This window comes from Symsagittifera roscoffensis, chromosome 4, assembly GCF_963678635.1.
Source record: "Symsagittifera roscoffensis chromosome 4, txSymRosc1.1, whole genome shotgun sequence".
In the NCBI taxonomy this organism is placed as follows: domain Eukaryota; kingdom Metazoa; phylum Xenacoelomorpha; order Acoela; family Convolutidae; genus Symsagittifera; species Symsagittifera roscoffensis.
The window spans coordinates 35,720,578-35,746,635 of record NC_087065.1 but is presented as its reverse complement, the minus strand read 5'-3'; the positions used below and the strand labels follow the sequence as shown (position 1 = coordinate 35,746,635).

General features: G+C 33.2%; 2 protein-coding genes across 4 annotated transcripts in view; both read right to left on the bottom strand.

The window, feature by feature from the left end:
• Window positions 1-26,058, bottom strand: part of LOC134843931 (galactosylgalactosylxylosylprotein 3-beta-glucuronosyltransferase 2-like) — a 405,495-nt gene that overhangs the window by 325,240 nt on the left and 54,197 nt on the right. The window lies entirely within an intron of this gene.
• The window catches only part of LOC134844295 (uncharacterized), a 52,480-nt gene that overhangs the window by 12,656 nt on the left and 13,766 nt on the right, over window positions 1-26,058 (bottom strand). For 2 of the 3 annotated variants that reach the window (XM_063860912.1, XM_063860909.1), the window contains exons 2-6: window positions 8,803-8,981; window positions 2,643-2,768; window positions 2,208-2,318; window positions 1,822-1,983; window positions 1,253-1,414 (exon numbers count right to left, since the gene is read on the bottom strand). In XM_063860912.1, the coding sequence (XP_063716982.1) occupies window positions 1,253-1,414; window positions 1,822-1,983; window positions 2,208-2,318; window positions 2,643-2,768; window positions 8,803-8,981 (740 nt within the window). Of the gene's footprint in view, window positions 1-1,252; window positions 1,415-1,821; window positions 1,984-2,207; window positions 2,319-2,641; window positions 2,769-8,802; window positions 8,982-26,058 lie in introns of all 3 variants that reach the window. The other variant, XM_063860910.1, reaches the window with a different exon arrangement.

Genomic DNA, 26,058 nt, shown 5'->3' with positions numbered 1-26,058 from the left:
CTTCTTTGTATTATATGAAATTGAACTGAACTTAAAAAGGAATCAAAATTCAAACCGCAATAAATCAAATTACTGCAAAAAGGCAAAAATCATCACAACCTATTTAAGTGTCTTTACAGCGTTAATTGGCACTTGAAAAAGTTATAAAAAGAAACAAGACTGGTCGTATCAGGGCGAAGCCCTGAATGTTCCGACTGCCTTATTAGGTTTATGGAGCAGTAGTAACATAAAAAAATTATCTGTAAAAAAATAAAACGGAAATTTTTTTCCTAAAATCTGAAATTTTCTTATGAAATCATTCTCCACACGCCGTATAAAGCACAAAAGAATAGATTTTGCTCCTTGTAACAAATCAATTATGGCAAATAAGCTTCTTTCAACCAATTTGGAACGATTTCTAAGACTCATTCAGTTCAATTTCAGTTCAATTTGGAACGAATATAAAAAAATTTCGTCAAAAATGGCTAGTTAAAAAGTCGAAATTTGTCTGAAGAAAAAAAACCCGCACCGAGCACAAATATTCCGTTACTTTCGTTTCGGAAGTCGGAACAAAAAGACAAGAAAAAACAACCATGAGTTTTGAAAAGTACTTTCCCTGGGGAATCGAACTTCAGTCCTCGGATATCCAAGCATTCGAGCCATTGCCCCACAGAACTGTGAAACTGCCGCTTACTACAGCAATGAATTATTGGCCATAGTGGAAAACAAACTGCCAGTTATTATGCAAGAAAAGTGCTAACATAATGAACACTTTCATTGGCGAGTTGGTTTGGAAAAAAGTACTTGGTAAGATTACACAATACTAGCCATTTTGCGTTTGTAAAAAATAAAATACACCTACAAATCTAAAAGCCATTCATGTTCTTTCGCGTCATTTCCGCTTCTTACGTGCCAGTTGGAGAGCGTAATTGCCCTTCGTTTACCAATCGAATTTGAATTGAATATAAAAAAAATCGAATGCGTGACGAAATTTTCCTTAAAAAAGGAGAATTATCAAGACCTATATAAGTGTCTTCACTACCTTAATGGACACTTAATAATCATTTCAGCGCTCTCAGGAAATCAAATTGTTCACCCGAAAAGAAACTATGCAAGCGAAGCTCAAAGTTATCGCCAATGAGAAAAAAATAATAATTCATTGATAAACATCTGTAAAATGTCAAATTCACGGGTAAAACGGCAACCTCGCAAAATAAAACAAAAAACAGCTCAATAAAACAATACAAGCATATACACGTAAATGCATTTATACCTCCTGGTTTGCTGATGAGAGGAGCGTCCTCTTCGCCTTGACCTCCGACATTAGTCACGTCCAGTTCAGTCCCTGCTTCTCCCATTTTGGGGTTGTCCTCAACCGATGCCTTCTTCTTCTTCTTGCTCTTCTTCGCCTCCTTGGCTGCCTTCTTGGCGTCCTCTTCAGATACATAATGAAAAAAAAGACTATCTACCACCGAAAAACAATTTTGAAGCAAATTTCAAATTGATTAGAATTTCAAAAATTGTTTTTATAAACTTTAGCAATATTACTTGTTTAACTGATCTCTTATTCTTGAAGTTGTGCGGGGGGGGGGGGGGGAGGGGGGGGGGAGGTTAGTTGATAACTATCACACTATCACAGGGTTGGTAAAAAAATTCATATTTTTTTTCTCGATTTCTCAAGTGAACTTGTTTATAATTACATTGACACATCAGAATACGCACGAGAAAAAAAGCGAATTTTTTTCAAAAATATCCAAAAAAATATCTCCCCCAATTGTTTTAGTGCGCTAAATAACGTCATGGGGAGATAAGAAGGCTTCGAGTGATTCATTTAAAGCCTACCTTTCTCGATGTGTTTCGCCATATTGCCAGTTGTGTCGTCCGGAGTTATCTCGCCACTGTCGTATCTTTTGACGATGAAGGGAGGCACTGTGATTTCATTTTGCATGATGCTTTTCTCATTATCGTAGCAACTCTCGACAAACATCAGCATGCCTTTGGGGGCTGAAATTTAAAAACAAAAAAACTAAATCTAGTTGCTAGTAGACCTATACTCCGAACATTTTTAAGCTAAAAACTGGTCTTTTTAAGTACACTTGGTTCAATAAGATGGATTTTGTAGAAAAATGAGGTCCTCAAAAATCTTTTGATTAATCAAAGAGCCGTTTCTCAGATTGGCCTATTTTTACGAGGGCAGTTGTCACTATTGAGGTCGGCACTTCACTCACACATCTCCTTTTGGCATTTCAGGATGGTGAGGAACATGGCCACATGTGCACTCATGTCTCTGTACTTGATGAGGGTCGAATTAGCCGACTGGGTCTTCTGGTTCCACCTACATTAACAATCAAGCACAACCACATCTCATTTTTAACTAAATTCACGTTAGTATAGCAAAAAACAGTCGGAAATTGGTTAGTTTTCAAATTTACTCTAAGCTACAGTTCTTAGCCATATTTTGACTATTCAAACATCAAATTGGGAAATAACCTTTTGAAACTATTTTTTGCTGATAAAGAGCGCGACAAAATTTATTTAAGTTTGGATGCCACCTACAACAGTGGACCCATTTTAAAATAGTAACTGCACCACTATCTTCAGTAGTGCTACGCATAGAAATTGAATTTCGCGCGTTGATGTGCTGAAGTGAAAAAAATCTAACCCAAGTTTGAGCTGAGCAGCAGTCCACACTGAAGACATACCGTTCAGAATAGCCACAATTATCTTGATCTTGTCATGTTGCGGGATAACCGGCCTTCCCGACATATGAGTGAGCACAGTGGTCAGTCCTGTAACCATTACAACATGGTATTTCATTCACTCTACTTTAATTGACTTTGCTTTGTTTTGATTTTGTCATCTTTTAGTGTCAACCAAGTTTTCGTTCCGACTTTCGATACGAAAGTAACGGAATATTTGTGCTCGGGGTGGGTTTTTTTTCTTTAGACAAATTTCGACTTTTTAACTAGCCATTTTTGACGGAATTTTAAAAAAAGAATTTTCAAAAACGATTGCTGTCTTGAGCTTAAATTTAAAAACTTATTTAACATATTTCACCTGTAATCATTTATAGTAAAATTATAGGGGTTTAAAGATTGCCATTTTGGCCAATTTGGGACAATTAACGCGCGTTAATCGTTCCAAATTGGTTGAAAGAAGTTTACTTGCCATAATTGATTTGTTACTAGGAGCGAAATCTATCCTTTTGTACTTTAAATGGCGTGTGGGGGGATTATTTTCGTATAAAATTTCAAATTTCAGAAACTTTTTTTTTCATTTTGATCATTACATTTAGTTTTTTAAATGTTATTATTGCTCCATAAACCTTAAAAGGCAGTCGGAACATTCAGGGCTTCGCCCTGATACGAGCAGTCTTGTTGAATTTTTTTGATAGAGTCTTATTATTCTTTTAAGCTTTAGAAGCTGCTGACCGGAAAAAAGTATCCACAGCCAAAATATCTTATGCCAAATTATCCCATACCAGTATATCCCATACCAGCCAAATTAGCCCAAATCACAATAGCCCACGTTAATTAAAATATACCATATTTGAATTTAAAATAAACATAACCTAATTAAGTCGGGATAAAATTTACCGAGAATTGGTGTTATCCCTAAGTCACAATTAATATGAGTCTCAATTCAGTTGCCACAATTGTTATGCGAAGCCATATGAAACAAGACTGCTCGTATGAAGCTTCCGACTGCCTTTTAAGCTTTATGGAGCAGCAGTAATAACATAAAAAATTAAATGAAATAAAATAAAATGAAAATTTTTTTTCCAAAATTTGAAACTTTTTGTGAAAAGCATCCCCCCACACGCCATATTAAGTACGAAAAGATAGATTTCGTTCCTTGTAACAAATCAATTATGGCAAATAAGCTTCGTTCAACCAATTTGGAACGATTTATAAGACGGATTAAATCTCCGCTTACGCGTTAATAGCGCGAATTATATCGCGCGTTAATTGTCCCAAATTAGTCAAAATGGCAATCTTTTAACCCTCATAACTTTACGAAAAATGATCACAGGTGAAATATCTTTTCAAATTTAAGTTCAGGACAACAATGGCTTTTGAATGATATCAAAAAATTCCGTCAAAAATGGCTAGTTAAAAAGTCGAAATTTGTCTGAAGAAAAAAAACCCATCCCGAGCACAAATATTCCGTTACTTTCGTATCGAAAGTCGGAGCAATAAATGCTGAGAAACAACTTTTCTAGAGAATAAAATTTGTTTTTGAACTTGTTAATGAAGTCATAATTGAGAAAATTTTGAGAATGAAAATCATTGATAACAAGTTATTAGACTCACAGATAAGTTTTAAAAAAATTCAACGTGATAGATTCCATCTACGGCAACTCAACAAGGCAAAAATGTTGCTAACCTTGGATGAACACTAATTCACAAAAAAAAACGTGATACAACATCGACCACTCGTTGGCATTAAAATTTAAAAAATAAAATGAAAAAAAAAATTCTAAAATTTGAATTTTTTTTGAAATCATCCTCCCACACGCCATATAAAACATAAGAATAGATTTCGCTATTGTAACAAATCAATTATGGCAAATAAGCTTCTTTCAACCAATTTGGAACAATTTCTAAGACGGATTAAATCTCAGCTTACGCGTTAATAGTGCGAAATATATCGCGCGTTAATTGTCCCAAATTGGCCAAAATGGCAATCCTTAAACCCCCATAACTTTACAAAAAATTATCAAAGGTAAAATATCTTTTCAAATTTAAGCTCAGGACAACAATACTTTTCGAATGATATAAAAAATTCCGTCAAAAATGGCTAAATAATAAGTCGAAATTTGTCTGAAGAAAAAACCCGCCCCGAGCACAAATATTCCGTTACTTTCGTATCGGAAGTCGGAACAAAAAGACAAGAAAAAACAACCATGAGTTTTGAAAAGTACTTTCCCTGGGGAATCGAACTTGAGTCCTCGGATATCCAAGCATTCGAGCCATTGCCCCACAGAACTGTGAAACTGCCGCTTACTACAGCAATGAATTATTGGCCATAGTGGAAAACAAACTGCCAGTTATTATGCAAGAAAAGTGCTAACATAATGAACACTTTCATTGGCGAGTTGGTTTGGAAAAAAGTACTTGGTAAGATTACACAATACTAGCCATTTTGCGTTTGTAAAAAATAAAATACACCTACAAATCTAAAAGCCATTCATGTTCTTTCGCGCCATTTCCGCTTCTTACGTGCCAGTTGGAGAGCGTAATTGCCCTTCGTTTACCAATCGAATTTGAATTGAATATAAAAAAAATCGAATGCGTGACGAAATTTTCCTTAAAAAAGGAGAATTATCAAGACCTATATAAGTGTCTTCACTACCTTAATGGACACTTAATAATCATTTCAGCCCTCTCAGGAAATCAAATTGTTCACCCGAAAAGAAACTATGCAAGCGAAGCTCAAAGTTATCGCCAATGAGAAAAAAATAATAATTCTATTTCAGTTTGAGCTTAGTAGCGCAGTTTTCATATCAATGAACTTACTTCAAGTCAATTTTTAATGACTTCTGAGACGTATTAAATAGTCGAATGCGATATGCGCGTTAATAGAAAACTGGAAATTTGGCGCTGGAAATCTGGAAATTTGGTTTATTTTCTGTAAAACTCAAGTCATGGATCAATTCGATTCTATAATTTTTTTTGTAAACTTTTGTTTGGGCGACCATTGCCTGAACGAAAAACTAACAAGACTGCTCGTATCAGGGCGAAGCCCTGAATGTTCCGACTGCCTTTTAAGGTTTATGGAGCAGTAATAACATTAAAAAATTCAATGAAATAAAACAAAATGAAAAAAAAATTTCTAAAATTTGAAATTTTTTATAAAAAATCATCCCCCCCACACGCCATAAAAAGTAGAAAAGGATAGATTTCGCTCCTTGTAACAAACCAATTATGGCAAATAGCCTTCTTTTAACCAATTTGGAACGATTTCTAAGACGGATTAACTCTCCGCTTAATTCATGTTCCGTGCCATACTAAACAGTCTCTTCAGATTATTGCTAATCGCGGCAACCCATCTTAGCCAATTGCTGATTTTGCATTTTATTTTTCTCCGACGAACACAAAGCCTGTTGCGAATAAGAAATCTCGTTCAAAATGGCACCGGCGACAATATCTTCCATTTTGAAAACTTGTAGTGCTTTCTCCTGTTCATTTAATTGCTGCTGTTCAATAACGTAGCGAAGAGTTGAAAAAACTGCTCTTTGAACATGAACGGATTAACTCTCCGCTCACGCGTTAATAGCGCGATATATATCGCGCGTTAATTGTCCCAAATTGGCCAAAATGGCAATCTTTAAACCCCCATAACCTTACAAAAAATGATCACAGGTGAAAAATCTTTTCAAATTTGAGCTCAGGACAACAATAGCTTTCGAATGATATAAAAAAGATTCTGTCAAAAATGGCTAGTTAAAAAGTCGAAATTTGTCTGAAGAAAAAAAAACCCACCCCGAGCACAAATATTCCGTTACTTTCTTATCGAAAGTCGGAACAATAACACTTATTAATGGAAAAAAGTTATAATTTCATTTAACCACGAGCACAGCCATCAGTTCAACAGTCGTGTACATGAACGCGTTTAGATTTAATTGCTCAGCTGGAAAAAAATCAAAACACGTTGATACCAGTTGGTCACAAGACTATCAAAGACAACTCATCGACCCACCTTTCACTGAACTCGCATGCAGCCTTGACAAGAATCCTCATTCGGATCTTCAATTTGACATTCAAAAAAAAACATTAACTTTTTGTCAGTATAATAAAGTAAAAATGACGACAAAAAATTCCATATTCTTCTTGTAGAGACGGAAAGTCAAACGCTTTTCGCATTTACAGCAAAGTTTGACTGTGTCAAGGAACATTCAAGATTTGTCCAACTTACTTTCACAAAAAGTAAACAGTATATCTTTGCCAGTTCGAAACCACCTCGTTTTTGTTTTGCTCACCAACAAGTAACTACTTACGAAAGATTCGTACAAATCTTGATTGCCCTTATTGTTTTAATTGGAAACGTCATACCACCAAATATTTGATTGATTTCTATAATATGATTTCTACAAATTGATGCAATAGGGAGGTAAGGAATAATAAGTCAGAAGATTAAAAACTCAGTCAGGAATGAGGTCCGCGAAGGAAAATAGGAAGATAGAAGTTGCATTATGAAAATTAAATATCTTAAAATTCTTAGTGCCTCTGACTATCTGATGATTCTCTCTGAAATCAGTTTATGTGGCCGTGGAGCAGCCGTGGCCGAGAGCAGCCGTAGCCGAGTGGAGTAAGGCAAGCGTCCTTCATTACGAGGGTCGTGCGTTCGAACCGGTCATGGTTGGAGGGGTCCCAGTGTCATTCACCTCCTCAAGGTGGGACGGCTGCGGCAAAAAGAATGACAGCCCCCTCGCCTATGGTTAGTCCTGTATTGAGTAGGACCGGGGGCGAAAAAACAATCTGCGATGCTCATCTACGTTCGCTACAGTAAAAAAAAAACAGATTTAGTCTGAAAACTCGAAATCCCTGATGTTATTGTTTCCAAATATCATCGTAAGCAGATGAGAAAGCATATCAACATGTTATGCAGTTCATCTTTATTTAACCTTCCAGGAGCTATAAACTAACCAGGGGCGAAATAGGGGGCGGACTCCCCCTTTCCCTTTTCAGGGATTCGACGCCCTCCCCAACCAAAGGGAGCACTTTTAACTATTTTTTAATACCAAAAACGGCAATTTGACTTGTTTTTGCTCAAAAATTTGCTCCCTCAAGAAATACCTACATCCTCCACTGAAACTAACCAAATTTCAGTTTTCCCAAAAACCGCCAACATTACCACACCACGAAAAAAAACTTAGAAACACCATCTTCCCTAAAAAAGGTTTGGGGTATAATGATGTTAATTTGATTATTAGATGGATTAGTCAGCCCATCAAAATCTACAATTGTATGCGCAGAACTAAACAATTTTGGGTCAAATCTGCCCGAAACCGAAACTCCCTAATCGAAAGTAAAAACGATACTAGATCTAGTCAATTACAACTGTTTCAAGCTTCACCAATCCACTGCTAGCTTTTTCTTATCTCTGATTGATCTCTGTGACTCTAAAATTTGGGCGGAATTACTAAACATAGCCAAATGACAGTTGAAAAGAAGCATTGAAAGCAAGTTACAGAAAGAAATATATTTTTGAAAAATCTAAGCTTTCGAATTTCAAAGCTCTCTGAATTTCTGGAATAATTCCTTAAAGCTCTTTGAATTTCTAGAAAAATTTTAGATTGACACTTTTTGATAAAATTAACCCAATTTGAGAAAACTTGATTAATCGGTAAAACTTTTACTTCGCTGGGAAATCGATTATTAAATTCCAATTTCGAAAAAAGAAGTCGATCAAGTTTTTTGTGACCTTCACACTTTCGCTATTCGATAGTGGAGTTTGCCTTCCTTTTAACAAAGGAAATTAACTGAGCTTAAAAAATCAAACGTCAAACCGCGAAAAAAGAAAATTTGAGCGTTAACAAATTTTAAGACTTTTTCTGAAAAAAATAAGAAACGAAAAAAATCATCCCGACCTATACAAGACTCTAAACTACATTCATCGACTCTTAACAAGACCGGAAATTTGGATCCACATTAAACACTAGTGTTAAAAATATTTACATGGTCAATTTTTGAAGTGAGAACCTTAACTTGATCAATACTTTTTAAGGCCCGGGGAACATTCAGGATTTTTTCGAGAGGAGGAAGGCCGTTTTTTCAGTATTCTTTCGAAAAAGATTGTCCACCTCTGAATTTAACTGACCCTGCACGATGAGTAGAGGAAGGTAGAAAACGAATAGGTTCAGTTTGTAGTAGTAGTCCCTGGTCATCTTGTAGAGTGTCTTCTGTCTGTGGTACTTCTCGTTCAGCTGCACCAGCAGCTTCATCGGGTCCTGCATTGACAGATCTCCTCCGTCGTCCACATCGTCTGTCAGCTGGAAACTAAAAACAAAACAATCATTCGTTTCCAAACACGATTCGTACGTAAACAATTTTTTTTTAAATGTAACTTTCACAGAATTACAGAAAGTCAGAAAAGAGTCAATGAACGCAAGGAAACATAAAAAAACTACTGAAAAAAAAGCAACTTTCGAATTTCAAGAAAAATATATACCCTTAAATCTCATTGAACTTCAAAAAAAAATATGATTGGCATTCTTTTGATGAAATTAACCGAAATTGAGTTTAGTGCATCATTGGGTAAACTTTTTATTACGCTAAAACTGGGTTTGCCTTCCTTTTTTAAGGAAATGAACTCAACTAAAATCAGAAGTCAAACCGCAAAAAATAATTTGAACATGAACAAATTAAAATCGGCTAATTTTGTACTCTTTCAATTGTTGCCTATTCGAAACCAAACCACTGGATATCGGGGCAATATGATATTTATGAAGGGCTAGTGCTTTAAGCCGACCAAACTCTTAGCACACCGATCTTTTAGCCGACTCAAACCAATTAACCAGAAAAGAAAACCATAAATTTTAACGCGGCATTGAAAGGTATCTAGTGCTGACATTTCGCTGCGCTTATTTTCGGCATGAGTGGTATTGCGTGCTAGAATTGCTTGTTCGCCGGTAATTACGATTAACTTTTTGACTTTCCATGAGATAATTGACTGAATTAGAAAAACTCGACCCCAGGCTAAGCGCCTTTTCACAGCTGTTAATGAACAGGTGTCGGCTATATTACTTGGTCAGCTAAAAGACACAGGTTTCACGTTTTATGCTTCATCAGGTTTCACGAGACTGATCTGCTAAAAAAACAAGTCACCCATTTCTGAGAGTTCTGTGGTGCGTTAGTTGCCGAGTTGAAAACACCCAGTAAGTTATCGCTTATTCTGTGGTATCACATTGAAAGTTATGTTCCACCTATGATTTGTTTGACTCACAAAAACTTTTCATGACAAAATCTGCAAAATTCTCAAGAATAAATCAGCCGAAAATCGGTGCTAAATTTTAGACAACTCTTCAAGATCTTCAATAGCGTAATTAAAAAGTAACACTACCTTGCAATTGAGTAAAAATGGTTTAGTCAGGAACAAGTTGGATAAAAATCATTTTAAAAAATCTGCATAATCTATCAAACGCTGTGCAGTCTGTATAAGGAGTCTGTTTAATCATTTCCCCACATACCAGACAACTATTTTGTTGAGCGAAAGGCATTTTTACGTCTAGAACTTACTATCATTGGTGTGACTGGGAATCGCTAACATGATCTGAAGCTCTCAAAGCAAACGCACTATCACTACAAAAAGTGCCTCTAAGTGCCGCTAACTGACTAAAGTATTTCAAGGTTAAGGTGTCTTATATTTACCTCATACATTTTCGCGTTATTTTTATTTTATGATTTTTCTCATTTCTTCAAATAATATACGGAGTGTGTCTACAAAGCCATCAATAACTCAAACCGACTAAAATTATTCAGAATCCACGTTCATAGTAAAAAATCCCAAAACGTCAAACGTGAATCTAACAAATTGATTTTTGCTCCGACGATTGAAAATGGGGAGGAACTTCGCATTCGGGTGTGTTTTTTTCACGCAAAATCAGGTAACACAAACAATCATCATACTGGATGATATATCATATTTCTGCCGTTTCAGTCGTAATTCGCACGTTATAAAAAAAAATCAAAAAAAATCCGAGTGTTGAGAAAAACTGGTTTGAAATTTTTGGCTTTTCGTCTAATTTCGACCGAATAAAGTGATATCTTTTTAAATTGGTCACTTAAGCTATAAAAAAAGATTTTAAGAAACGGAATTTAGTTTTGAAAGCTATGTTTGGCACCTCCCTGGCAAGAAAAATTTTTTAAGAGAATTTAAAAAAATATTGTTAAAAAAAGAAATGTTGTTTTTTCATTTTTTGTTTGTTATTCTTTCTTTGGAGACAGCTGTTTTCGATTATGCTTAATTTACTATAATTTTGTACGTGTGTATAGTTTTGCCTGCCACACCACTTACAAAAACGACACTAATTTGAAGAATTTTATTATTTGAAGAACTTTTATTTGTAGTTTTTATGAATATGGTCGGAACATTCTGTGCTACTTGCACAGAAACCGGCTATACTTGTTTTAAATTGTGACTATTTGACTCTGTTTTGAGCGATAATCAAAAAAGTTTCTTAAGAAAAATAAAACCAGAAAAATTGCAATTATTTGACCAAAAGGAGGCGACAAATACTACATGCAACAGAACAATTAAAACTTAAATCTAACAGCAGACAATGGTCTCAAAGCGCATTTGCAAATTGTTAAAACTTCCGTTTCATTAAAAATAATTGAAAAACAGTTTGACAAGACATACCTTTCAAATTGCTCTTGCATTCTCAGCATACTAGAACTTGAAGGCGACCTATGGTTTGGGTGAATATAGTCAATTTATCAATTGATATAAGATTGGAATCATGAAACAGACTCAAGACCTCAAAGAATCAGATCTATTGAGATCATGATAAGTGCATCTCAAATTAAATGAAAGGAAAAAATTATAGTTTTCGTACTCACAATATGATACACTCATGATCAAAACAACACTTTTTTGAAGTTTTCTGTGCAACTACACTAGTGCACAAACTTAAGCGCAAAACCAAATTTTTGCTCTCTAAAATGCTTGTTTTCAAGTCCATTTTGAACAATATTTACTTGGAAGTTCAGAAAAAAATTTACACGTACAAGGAGCAAATGATGAGAGCTCCGTCTATGAAACTATCAAAATTTGGTTTCTTAGACATCAAATTAACCCCCAGGCTGAAATGCCAGATTTCATCATCTGCTCCTAGTTTTGCATCGGACTGAACAAGTTCTAGAATAAATGGAGTAGAAAAAGTTGTTCATGAAACATTCTCACTGGGAAAATTGAGTTATTCAGTGAGGAAATTTTACTAAATTTTATCAAATACTGATACTTTCATAAAGGTTAGTGCTGATAATTTGTTCTAGGTCTGTCTAAAACTTTTGGTAAAAATCGAAGTATACGATGTCCAAAATGGACATTGAAATTAGACATTTTGGAAAGTAAAAATCTGAATTTGCGCATTATTTTGTCCATAGTTGTACATGGGAAATTTGATTCAACACTAACTGATTAAACGGACTAAAAGGTTACTTGATTAACCAAAACAAACCAGCAAACAATTTTACTGTGAAGGCCTCCTTTGCAGCCATTCATGGAAGCATTGTTAGAGATTTTCTTTAATATACTGGAGAAAAAAGTAACGCAACCAAACAATTTTCAAAACTCAAAACAAGTCCTAATGAAACCTTCTGATCATAAAATCATTTCCTTCCTTGCGTGAAAATAAAACGTTAGAAACACATTTTTGCTGGACTCATCAACTGAAACAGAGAACAATTTGAAATATGACAGACTGTAAGTACCTTAGACCCAAAGAACAAAGTTCGTAGATTTTGATCCGGACGAAACCAGCAAGTAGTAAAAAAATTTTCACTTCATTCTTTGAGAGTTCCAACATCACATCACCTTTTTTTGTCGGCGTACAAAAATAAGCAGAAACTGCTATCAATTTTTTAATATAAAAGCTTCGAATAATGAGCTTATTTCAATTGTTTTTATTTTAATTTCTCAAATTTTTTGTTACTTTTTTTTTGATAAAAACTAGGTATATCACTATCTATGGGCAAAATTTAACATTTTAATAACCATTTTTTTTCTTTTCAACCATTGCATCGAGAAGTTTCGAAAACGAATCGAGAAACACAGTCTCGAGATGTGAACAAATGTCAAGATGCCATATTAGCTTTTGCTTATCTTGTATGAAACATATGTTAAAAAAATCGAACAAAACACACATTGAAAAATTTTACATTCTAAACCTTTTTGTTTGATTGTTCGAGGAAAGATACTTCACTATTGTTTCAAATATTAAGCTAAAATTTCAATTTTTGCTCAACTATTTCAAATTTGGCACTAGAGGTTCAGTTAGTGCTACAGTGTTTCAATTATTGCACTAGTGCTTCAAATATTGCACTAGCGTTTTAAATATTACACTGAAAATGATTTATTGCACAACAATTCCAACTATTGCACTAGAGTTTTAAATATAAAACTTGTGAATCACATTTTGCAAAAGTGTTTCAATTATTGCAATGAAGTTTCAAACGTTGCAATAGAGTTTCAAATATTACACTCACTAGAAATTCAAGTATTGTTATTTAAATGTTATAAATATTGCACTAGTTTTTAAATATTGGTCTAGAATTTCAAAGACTAAAATACCTTTTCAAACATTGCACTATTGTCTCAAACAAAACACTAAAACATGAAAAATTGCTGCGCAAGTGTTTTTAATCGTCTTCTAAAGTTTTTATTATTGTAACAGTGCTTCAAATATTGAAATAGTAATTCGAAGATGCACAAAAATTTTAAATATTACACTAGAAAATCAATTATTGCACTGAGTTTTCAAAAATTGCACTGGTAATTCAAACATTGCAATAATGTTTCAAATATTACTTCAAAAAATCAAGTATTCCTGCGGTGGTGTTTCAATAGTACACTGGTGTTTGAACTATTGCATATGTTTCAAATAATGCACTAGTGTGTCACATATTTTATTAGGGTTTCAAATAATGAACTAGTGTTTCGAACATTTCACCATTGTTTCAAATGTTACCCCAGAAATTCAAAAAATGCTGTGGTAGTGTTTCAAATAGTGTATTAGTGTTTGGATTATTAAACTAATGCAATACGTACTATTTGAGACAATAATGCATAACTTGAAGTACAAGCGCAAAATTTTGAAACACTAGCGCAATCTTTGAAATATTAGTTTCAAATTTTGCAATATTATTTTAAATTTTACACTAAATTTTGTTCAATTATTGCATTGCGGGTTCAACTAATGCACTTATGTTTCAAATATTGCACATGTGCTTAAGCAATTGCACTAGTTTTTTAAACATTCGACTAGTTTTCAAATATGGCACAGAAACAAATTAAATTTTTAAGGCGCCTTTGGCACTTTAAAAAAAATCTAAATACCGCCATTTTCAGACTCCGTGCAAAAGCTAATTTTCAGACCCAACTTGTCTTTCAAAATGAAAAAAAATTTTAAATTAATTTTTTTGGTTCAAATTTTTTCGCTCTGTATAGTTGATTGTTTGTAAATGTATCCTTTTCTAGACATAGTTTTATAATCAGCACGTTATATTAACTAAACCCTTATTGTCGTTTTTGATTAGCAAAGATTTTCTAATATACCTATAATTGCAAAACTTTACTCAAAAAAGAAGCAATACAAAATTTACAACCCGTTCCAAGCCAGACATGAGAACCAATCTGTGTAACCAGCAAATCTATATAATATTGTAAGAAATCATCAAAACGTGCAAGATAAAAACGCCTTCATAATTGGCAACCAAAAACATTTAATTTTAATGCCGTTTAGGGGGAAAAAGGGCAGCATTCGTTTTAAGATTCCAAATTTTTGAGATCATTTCGAAAACTTTATCAAAGGAATTAGTAAACCTACCGAACTCAAAAAACAATCAGCTCCAATTGGTTTGTTTAAGCATGCCTTAAATTTGACTGAAACAAATTTTATATAATTAAGATTTTAGTGAAAATTATATTCTGAAAATTTTCCTAAATTCTTTTCCTCAAAATATTTTTCTCAATGTTTCAAAAATATTAGTGATTCCAAGCCAGGGATGCTCAGAGCGTCACTCAAAATGAAATTCACTGCTGACTTAACAGAAATTAGATATGAGGAAATGAACCTGCTATTATCAGAGCAAAAGCCTGAATGCTTCCTTAGCCTTAAAACGTTTATTAAGTAATTTTTATTTTAAGAAACGAAACGAATAATTTAAAACAGCAAGAGAATTAAAGACAAATATCAGAGTTATTAAAAACTTTTCGATTTGACCAAGTTATCAGGTCAAATCTAACAGAAAGCATTGCTTGAGGCGTTAATTGACCAAAAACGGCAATTTTCATTTTACCACGAAAAAGGATTGGATTGCAGGTGGGATTTTCTCAAATTTGAGCCCAGCGCATCGATATCTTTTATATGGGGGCCTAGGAAATTAGACAAGCAAATTAGACGACCGTAAAAAAAACGGAATTTTGACAAAAACTTTTGGGAATTTGGACAATAAAAACTGAGCCAAAACAACATTTATTGGTTTGAATGAAGTCACACAAAAACAAAAAAGACTATATAATCACAGAAGTGATCAAAAATACTATTTTAAAAACTAGAAAACTTTGAACTTGAAAAAGTAAATTAGATTTTTGAAATGCATAAATTATACAACAGTGATATTCATAACCCGATTTCTGGTTGGACAAGGAGTAATTACTCCAACAAAAGTTAATTGTTTCGACTTTCGATACGAAAGTAACGGAAAATTTGTGCTCGGGTGGGTTTTTTTTTCTTCAGACAAACTTCGACTTTTTAACTAGCCATTTTGACGAAAATTTTTTATATCATTCGAAAGGTATTGTTGTCTTGAGCTTAAACTTGAAAAGATATTTTACCTGTGATCATTTTTCGTTAATTTATGGGGGGTTTAAAGATTGCCATTTTGGCCAATTTGGGACAATTAACGCGCGATTTATTTCGCGCTATTAACGCGTAAGCGGAGAATTAACCCGTCTTAGAAATCGTCTTAGAAATTGGTTGAAAGAAGCTTATTTGCCATAATTGATTTGTTACAAGGAGCAAAATCTATTCTTTTGTACTTTATATGGCGTGTGGGGGGATGATTTTCATAAAAAATTTCAAATTTTAGAAAAAAAAATTTTCATTTTATTTTATTAAATTTAGTTTTTCTTAGGTTTTTACTGCTCCATAAATCTTAAAAGGCAGTCGAAACATTCGGGGCTTCGCCCTGATACGAGCAGTCTTGTTAAGTTTTTTAAACAAATTTCATGCAATTTGCACGCAACTGATCATCTAAACTCCGTTATTTTCTGGTCGTCTAATTTCCTAAACTCCTTTTAGATGTTACAAACTATTCTTTCAGAACAGGCTAGAAAATAAGCGTGCACCTGTCAAAAAAACGTACCAAATAGCTAACAAATATTCCGCTGCCAAAAAAATTGACGACAAGCAAACTAGACGTGGCAAAAATGAATTTAGACTTCGAAGCATAACTATATTTATGAAAAATTAGACGTAATTGTTCCGACTTTCGATGCGAAAGTAACGGAATATTTGTGCTCGGGTGGGTTTTTTTTTCTTCAGACAAATTTCGACTTTTTAACTAGCCATTTTTGACGGAATTTTTTTATATCGTTCGAAAGGCATTTTTTTATATCGTTCGAAAGGTATCGTTCGAAAGGAATTGAGCTTAAATTGAAAAAATACCTTTCGAACGATATAAAAAAATTCCGTCAAAAATGTTCGAAAGGTATTTGAAAAAAAAAAGAATTGGCAGTGAAACAGTTGAAGAGTACCTTCTACCACAATTGTGGTTCCCAATATATGTTTTTCAATCGTGCGAGGGCCTGCGACAATGGATTGAGATGCTAGAAAAGCTCTGCATGCACATTATGGTAGACCAGTTCCTCTAAAAAACTACCATGAACGGCAATTATGATAGGTTCCGCATAGACAAATACACTACTTACACAAGTAAAGAATTAAAACTGAGTTGCGTATGAATAATGCATTTTCAAAAACAATTTAGTTTCCAAACAGTATATTAAGTTTTCATCATTTTGCTTTTATCACCGCACAAATTATTTGTTACTAACTATTTATCATTTGAAATGCATAGTTGTATTAGACTTCTTATGTCTTTTTTTTTTTCATTTCTTTGCCTTCAAAAACTTCGGAGGGATATTTCACAAATGATTTGCAGTTGAAACTCAAAAATTCTTTGGGAAATATAATTGGGCATGTTTCTATATCATAGCCTTCTAATAAAAAAAACTTGGAAAAATGAGACGTCCTATTCAAGGGCAACCTGGTTACTTTATCAATACCCGTCTATCATATTTGTACCAACCTGGTTTTTATTGAAGTCTGCTGTAAAATGATATATTCGATTCTGATGCACTTGAAAAAATAAATCTGGGTCATGTTGTTTCAAGTCATCCATAGCATTAAAAAGCATGAAAAAAATGCTGATCATACAAATTCATAGTATGGAAGAAACGCTTGTCATACAATTTTCATACAAAATTTAAAAACTGTAAATTTTAAATACACGTTTTCATTCGATTTGGCTCATTTGAAATTTTCTGGTCATGTAAAAAATGATTTAAAAAAATTTGGATGAAAAATGCAGATCATACAATTTCATAGTATGGAAAAAACGCTTGTCATGCAATTTTCATACAAAATTTCAAATTTGTTTTAAAGATTTTCAATATACATTTTCATTCTATTTGGCTCAATTCAACCTTTCTGGGCATGTAAAACTGATTTAAAAAATTTGGATGAAAAATGCTTATCATACTGTTTTCATGGATGAAAATTGTATGATAAGCATTCTGTTATAATTTTTTTTTTCAAAAATCTCTCCAAAACATGTTTCTGTAATTACAAATGAGGTTAATGAAGGCTTTCAATGACAAATAGCAATTTAACTATCAAAAACATTATTTTAGTTTTGTTCGGAAAACTGCGTATCATGTAACTTTCAAATATGAAATTAAACGACAAGCATTTTTTTAGAGAAAAACTAGAAAATTGAAACTTTTGTTGGGCAATTTTAAATGAGTTTTATAGAGGTTTTCAGTGATTGAGATCAACTTACTGTCACAAAGATAATTTCAGTTTCGGTCAGAAAAATGCTTATCATATAGTTTTCATATATGAAAATTGTATGATATGCCTTTTGTCATAGAAAAACACAAGTTTGAGGTAAAAAAATTTAATCCCTTTTTTGTTGCAAACTTGCTTTTGTGCTCAAATATACTTGTGTTTATGACGTAGTCCAGGATGAGTTTTTCACCCAAAAATCACAATTCATATGCAAAAAAATCAAGATAATTTTGTAAAAAAAAACAGGCCTTTTTTTCTCAACCACCAAAATTTTCTAAATAAAAATTATCTAGCGATATACAAAAAGTTACATTTTTGGTGTATAATTCCATATAAAAATGTTAAAATTAACTTACATGGCTAAAACCACCAAATTAAGGTTAATCTTTAAGCTAACCATCTGTAAATTATTCGTTACTGATCGCAAACTTTTGCCTTTTTTCCAGCTTTATTTCAATTAAAACAAAAACAAACATTGAAAAAATGGCTGACTTCACATTTTCTAGCACATTCAATTTGAGTCCAAATTTTTGAAAAATCACTATTGATTTAGAATAAGAAATTTCATTTTTTTGAAAACTTCTTCAATATTTTTGAAGTAAAAACTGCTTCATAGACCTTTACAAGCAGTTCAGAGGTATTATGTTGACAAAAAGTGTGAAGTTAGGGAAATATTCGATAAAAATAATCAGATCAAGTTAATTGAACGAACCTGAATGGCTATTTATTGATAGCCTAGATGAAATATGCGAATCAACCGTTCAATACCCCCCACCCCCCCCCCCCCCCCCCCCCCAATCGTATTGGAGGGATATAAATTTTTTAGGAAATGCCTTTAGTATAGCCCAGATATGCGCTAAATTTTTAGATATGCGCTAAAATGAAAATACCATAGCTTAAGTAAAAAATAGCATTCAAATGCAACACCGCATGAAAACTGCCGAAACAATTTATTTGCGCGTTTGTTGGAAAATCTTATTTTATACAGAATTAATTTTCAAAATAAATATAGGGTGTAGATATTCTACGTGGGGTAGATATTCTACGGTTGTTCACTAAGGCAGGGGGATTGTAAGGTTGATCCAAAATTGCATTTAAATACCCGGGTTGACCTGTCATAGATAGCTATCTCTGCATGGCTATAATGCTCATCGATAATCACGGATAAAATAGCCATGATAAAACCCTGAATCAGCGCGGAAAAAAATTGAAAATTTCTAACTGAATTTCCAGTTTTGTAAGTAAGTTTTGTTCGCGAAAGCTGCCGAGATAGCTCAGATGATTTGCATGTTGGGTGATTTTTTGAATGTTCAGATTATTTGCGTGCACGATTACATAGTACATGAATACTTCGGTAGCTCAGATGAATTAGTTTTTTTACAAACTTGGCCTAGGTCCAGTCATCTTGAAAATCTTGCCAAGATTTTGAAAACTCTTGAAGATTCATCAAAGATCTCAAAAAAATTATAAAATTCTTCCGGCTTTTTCGAAGGTACCTAAGCGTCCAAACTACATGAAAACATCCAAAGAAACGTGTAAGATGGCTCCGGCAGCTCAACGGAGGAATTTGATTTTTGATGCAATGTTGAAAAGATCTTCAAGATTTTTCTAGACTTTGAGTTTTAGTTGCTTTGAGACTGATAATCATCAGAAAATTTTGAAATTTTTTTACTTTGATTGTTATTCTGATGATTATTAGTTATGCGCATCCTTTCAATGAATTTTTTATAATTTAATTTGACTTTGTTATAATCATAATTAGCCTAATTTTTAATTGTTTTACAATTGAGTTCTAAAACCGAGTTCTGGAGAATTTTAAATTTTTTTTTAGAAAACCTTAAATTAATCTTCAATAAAAGGGCCGAAATTGTTTTTGAAATCTTCGAAAACTTAAAAATAATATCGTTCATCTTCGCAAATCGTCAAAAATCTTTCAAAAAATGTTTGTTATCTTTGTTGTTTTCTTCAAAATTCTTTGAATTTTCTTGAAGAAACTTTGATATCTTCCAATATTCTTTGGCAAGAATTTGCCAAGACAGCCAAGATTTTCTTTAAGATTTAACCGAGATTCTTCAAGATTTTTCAAAGATATCTAAGATTGATAGACTTGGGAGGAAATATGTAAGTGTTTCATGTTTTTGAGCTGAGCTGAATTGAGAATGTATAACAGCGTCGGTTTGGTTAGAAAAATTCTCGCTTTAACTGTTCATCTTCGAAACAGTCATTTTGAAGTACGAAAACTGAAAAACGATTTTTGAAAAACTATAAGCCTTTCGAACTTTTTTGTGTTTTATTTCGCTATAAAATTCAAACAAGACTGCTCGTATCAATTGAAAATTTTTATGAAAAACATCCCCCCACACGCCATATAAAGAACAAAAGGATAAAATTCGCTCCTTGTAACAAATCAATTATGGCAAAAAAGCTTCTTTCAACCAGTTTGGAGCAATTTCTAAGAGGCATTAACTCTCCTATTACGCGTTAATAAAGCGATATATATCGCGTGTTAATTGTCCCAAATTAGCCAAAATGGCAATCTTTAAACCCCCGTAAATTTATGAAAAATGATCACAGGTAAAATATCTTTTCAAATTTAAGCTCAAGACAACAATACCTTTTGAATGATATTAAAAAATTCCGTCAAAAATGGCTAGTTAAAAAGTAGAAATTTGTCTGAAGAAAAAAAAAACCCACCCCGAGTACAAATATTCCGTCACTTTCGTATCGAAAGTCGGAACAACAATACTATAAAATTCAAATTATAACTGACTTCCCATTCTCTAGCGACATGTTATTTTGAAATTTAATTTTGGAAAGTCATTATATTATTGATATAGAATCAGGGTTGCTCAAAACGGGGCAGTAAAACAGTGCCGAAGTACAAGTGCCGAAAAATAAATTTCAATTGAGCTGAGCTGAATTGAGAGTGTATAACAGCGTCGGTTTGGTTAGAAAAATTCTCGCTTTAACTGTTCATCTTCGAAACAGTCTTTTTGAAGTACGAAAACTGAAAAACTGAAAAATTTAAGCTCAAGACAACAATACCTTTTGAATGATATAAAAAAATTCCGTCAAAAATGGCTAGTTAAAAAGTAGAAATTTGTCTGAAGAAAAAAAAACCCACCCCGAGTACAAATATTCCGTCACTTTCGTATCGAAAGTCGGAACAATACTATAAAATTCAAATTATAACTGACTTCCCATTCTCTAGCGACATGTTATTTTGAAATTTAATTTTGGAAAGTCATTATATTATTGATATAGAATCAGGGTTGCTCAAAACGGGGCAGTACAACAGTGCCGAAGTGCAAGTGCCGAAAAATAAAATTTAGTTCAACAGTTCCGACAATGAAAACTTTGTTCAACAGTGCCGAAAATATGAACAAATTTCAACAGTGGCCAGTCAATGAGCAGAATGGTTTAAGAGCAGAATGGGTCCAAGAGCAGAAAAACAGAAAAATATCAATTTTTATAAGCTTATGGGTAAGTTAAGTATAAGAATTGTCAATATTACCAAAGAAGCAATAGTTTATGCATAATTTGAATAATTTAATCGAGATTTTTTTAAAATTTTGTTCAGAAAAACTTGTTAAAATCATTCAATTCATGCATATTTTATTCGTTTTCTTGGTATTATTGACGATTATAATACTTGTTTATCAATTAGCCTGTATTAATCAAAAAAAGATAATTTTTTTTCTGTTTTTCTGCTCTTGGACCCATTCTGCTCTTGGACCATTCTGCTTTTTGCTCCGCCTCCACATATTAAGTGCGGCAAACAAAAATTAAACGATGATCAATTTACAATCTTAAGTGGCACTTAAAAATCTTGGGAGAGAAAATTTGCAATTTAGATGTTTTGGCGCCAAAATAATTGTTTAAGATGGTGGCGTCCCTCATGCTTGAAGGACCGAATGCTTGAAATTAATTTTAGCTTACTTTCAGCCAATCAGAATTGAGTATTCAAATCTCAAAGTAAATAGCGAAAATCTCAAAGTAAGAAAAATAAATCCAGGCCAGTAGTGTTAATACTGACCGATTAGATAATAAGCATATGATTTTTCAAGACTGAAAAATTCTTAGGATTTTGACCTCATTAATCTTGATTATTATCTGAATTGTATTGCGGTTGAAACCCCCAATTTTAATAATTTCGATTATTTTCAACTGATTTAATACATTTTCTGTTAATACTGACTTCGATTTTGTGAGAAAGGCATTTAGCCAATAGAAACGTTTAGCAATTTTGATTGGTTGAAATTTTCCCGCATTTATCGGCACTGTTGCACTTCGGCACTGGGGGTTAGGAAACTGGTGCGTATTCACAGGTTCCAAAATAAAAAAAATTAGTCCCATAGGTTCCAAAATAAAAAAGCAGTCGCATAAGTTTCAAATCTTTTCAATTGGTCAAAAGACTAAATTAGCCGAGTCTCGGCTTAAAGTCGCCGGTGGGCGCGCTACGGGCGCGTCGCCGCTTCGCGGCGATAACCGGCTCTAAATTTCGTACACAGTCCTACCCTTTAGTGGCAAGCTCGCAACACGTTGGCGCGGCTGCGGCGGTCACTATTCTGCAGCTTGAGTTTATGCTGGTTGAACAGTAAACAATCGATCCATAAATTTGTTGGCTCAAATTTCAACCAATCAGAGTTCAAGAAAATAAATTTTGGAACTTATGCGACTGATTTTTTTATTTTGGAACCCATGAATATTGGAACCTATGGGAATTCACCAGCAAATTAGACGATAAGCAAATTAGACGTGACCAACAAAAATGAATTTAGACGTTAAATTGTTTTTGCAAAACTAGCATTTTAGACGGAAAGCAATGGGCTAACAAAACTTATTGCCCAAAACAAATTTTCATATTTACAAAAATAGTGTATGATCCCATTGCATATCAAAAAACGGTACTTACTATGATAGAGTGGTCCCTTGAAAATAACCAGGTCCCTTGAGAATACGACACCTAGGGCTCTCAAATCGTTCAATAATTATGATTACGCCTTTCAGAAAGATGTCGCAGTATATTTTCAAACAAATTTCATGTTTTGTTACCTCTTAAAACCTCCCCCTCACAATTTTATTGTTGAAAATTTAAAAGAAACTGCCGATAGTTGGTTTTGATGACAAATAAGTCAACCCAATTATATGGTTGTTAAACCGTAAAACAAAGTAAAGCGAGCAAATTTTAATATATAAACAATAGTGATTACAATTTTCAGTCTGAAAAGTTTTTGGCTGAAAATATTTTGCAAGACTTTTGAAATGAATAATTTATACACAAATTAGTTTTCAAAATTATAACAAAACTGCTCGTATAAGGGCGAAGCCCTGAATGTTCCGACTGCCTTTTAAGATTTATTGGGCAGTAAAAACCTTAAAAAATTAAGTTTAATAAAATAAAATGAAATTTTTTCTTCTTCTAAAATTTGAAATTTTTTATGAAAATCATCCCCCACACGCCATATAAAGTACAAAAAGATAGTTTTCGTTCCTTGTAACACATCATTTATGCCAAATAAGCTTCGATCAACCAATTTGGAACGATTTATAAGACGGAATAAATCTCCGCTTACGCGTTAATAGCGCGAATTATATCGCGCGTTAATTGTCCCAAATTGGTCAAAATGGCCAAAATGGCAATCTTTAAGCCCTCATAACTTTACGAGAAATGATCACAGGTGAAATATCTTTTCAAATTTAAGCTCAGGTCAACAATACTTTTCGAATGATATAAAAAAATTCCGTCAAAAACGGCTAGTTAAAAAGTCGAAATTTGTCTGAAGAAAAAAAAACCCACCCCGAGCAGAAATATTCCGTTACTTTCGTATCGAAAGTCGGAATAACAAGCGAAATGCATGCGGGACCTGCAGCTTGAGTTTATGCTGGTTGAACAGTAAACAATCGATCCATAAATTTGTTGGATCAAATTTCAACCAATCAGAGTTCAAGAAAATAAATTTTGGAACTTATGCGACTGATTTTTTTATTTTGGAACCTATGAATATTGGAACCTATGGGAATTCACCAGCAAATTAGACGATAAGCAAATTAGACGTGACCAACAAAAATGAATTTAGACGTTAAATTGTTTTTGCAAAACTAGCATTTTAGACGGAAAGCAATGGGCTAACAAAACTTATTGCCCAAAACAAATTTTCATATTTACAAAAATAGTGTATGATCCCATTGCATATCAAAAAACGGTACTTACTATGATAGAGTGGTCCCTTAAAAATAACCAGGTCCCTTGAGAATACGACACCTAGGGCTCTCAAATCGTTCAATAATTATGATTACGCCTTTCAGAAAGATGTCGCAGTATATTTTCAAACAAATTTCATGTTTTGTTACCTCTTAAAACCTCCCCCTCACAATTTTATTGTTGGAAATTTAAAAGAAACTGCCGATAGTGGGTTTTGATGACAAATAAGTCAACCCAATTATATGGTTGTTAAACCGTAAAACAAAGTAAAGCGAGCAAATTTCAATATATAAACAATAGTGATTACAATTTTCAGTCTGAAAAGTTTTTGGCTGAACATATTTTGCAAGATTTTTGAAATGAATAATTTATACACAAATTAGTTTTCAAAATTATAACAAGACTGCTCGTATAAGGGCGAAGCCTTGAATGTTCCGACTGCCTTTTAAGATTTATTGGGCAGTAAAAACCTTAAAAAATTAAGTTTAATAAAATAAAATGAAATTTTTTCTTCTTCTAAAATTTGAAATTTTTTATGAAAATCATCCCCCACACGCCATATAAAGTATAAAAAGATAATTTTCGTTCCTTGTAACACATCATTTTTGCCAAATAAGCTTCGATCAACCAATTTGGAACGATTTATAAGACGGAATAAATCTCCGCTTACGCATTAATAGCGCGAATTATATCGCGCGTTAATTGTCCCAAATTGGTCAAAATGGCCAAAATGGCAATCTTTAAGCCCTCATAACTTTACGAGAAATGATCACAGGTGAAATATCTTTTCAAATTTAAGCTCAGGTCAACAATACTTTTCGAATGATATAAAAAAATTCCGTCAAAAACGGCTAGTTAAAAAGTCGAAATTTGTCTGAAGAAAAAAAAACCCACCCCGAGCAGAAATATTCCGTTACTTTCGTATCGAAAGTCGGAATAACAAGCGAAATGCATGCGGGACCTGCAGCTTGAGTTTATGCTGGTTGAACAGTAAACAATCGATCCATAAATTTGTTGGATCAAATTTCAACCAATCAGAGTTCAAGAAAATAAATTTTGGAACTTATGCGACTGATTTTTTTATTTTGGAACCTATGAATATTGGAACCTATGGGAATTCACCAGCAAATTAGACGATAAGCAAATTAGACGTGACCAACAAAAATGAATTTAGACGTTAAATTGTTTTTGCAAAACTAGCATTTTAGACGGAAAGCAATGGGCTAACAAAACTTATTGCCCAAAACAAATTTTCATATTTACAAAAATAGTGTATGATCCCATTGCATATCAAAAAACGGTACTTACTATGATAGAGTGGTCCCTTAAAAATAACCAGGTCCCTTGAGAATACGACACCTAGGGCTCTCAAATCGTTCAATAATTATGATTACGCCTTTCAGAAAGATGTCGCAGTATATTTTCAAACAAATTTCATGTTTTGTTACCTCTTAAAACCTCCCCCTCACAATTTTATTGTTGGAAATTTAAAAGAAACTGCCGATAGTGGGTTTTGATGACAAATAAGTCAACCCAATTATATGGTTGTTAAACCGTAAAACAAAGTAAAGCGAGCAAATTTCAATATATAAACAATAGTGATTACAATTTTCAGTCTGAAAAGTTTTTGGCTGAACATATTTTGCAAGATTTTTGAAATGAATAATTTATACACAAATTAGTTTTCAAAATTATAACAAGACTGCTCGTATAAGGGCGAAGCCTTGAATGTTCCGACTGCCTTTTAAGATTTATTGGGCAGTAAAAACCTTAAAAAATTAAGTTTAATAAAATAAAATGAAATTTTTTCTTCTTCTAAAATTTGAAATTTTTTATGAAAATCATCCCCCACACGCCATATAAAGTATAAAAAGATAATTTTCGTTCCTTGTAACACATCATTTTTGCCAAATAAGCTTCGATCAACCAATTTGGAACGATTTATAAGACGGAATAAATCTCCGCTTACGCATTAATAGCGCGAATTATATCGCGCGTTAATTGTCCCAAATTGGTCAAAATGGCCAAAATGGCAATCTTTAAGCCCTCATAACTTTACGAGAAATGATCACAGGTG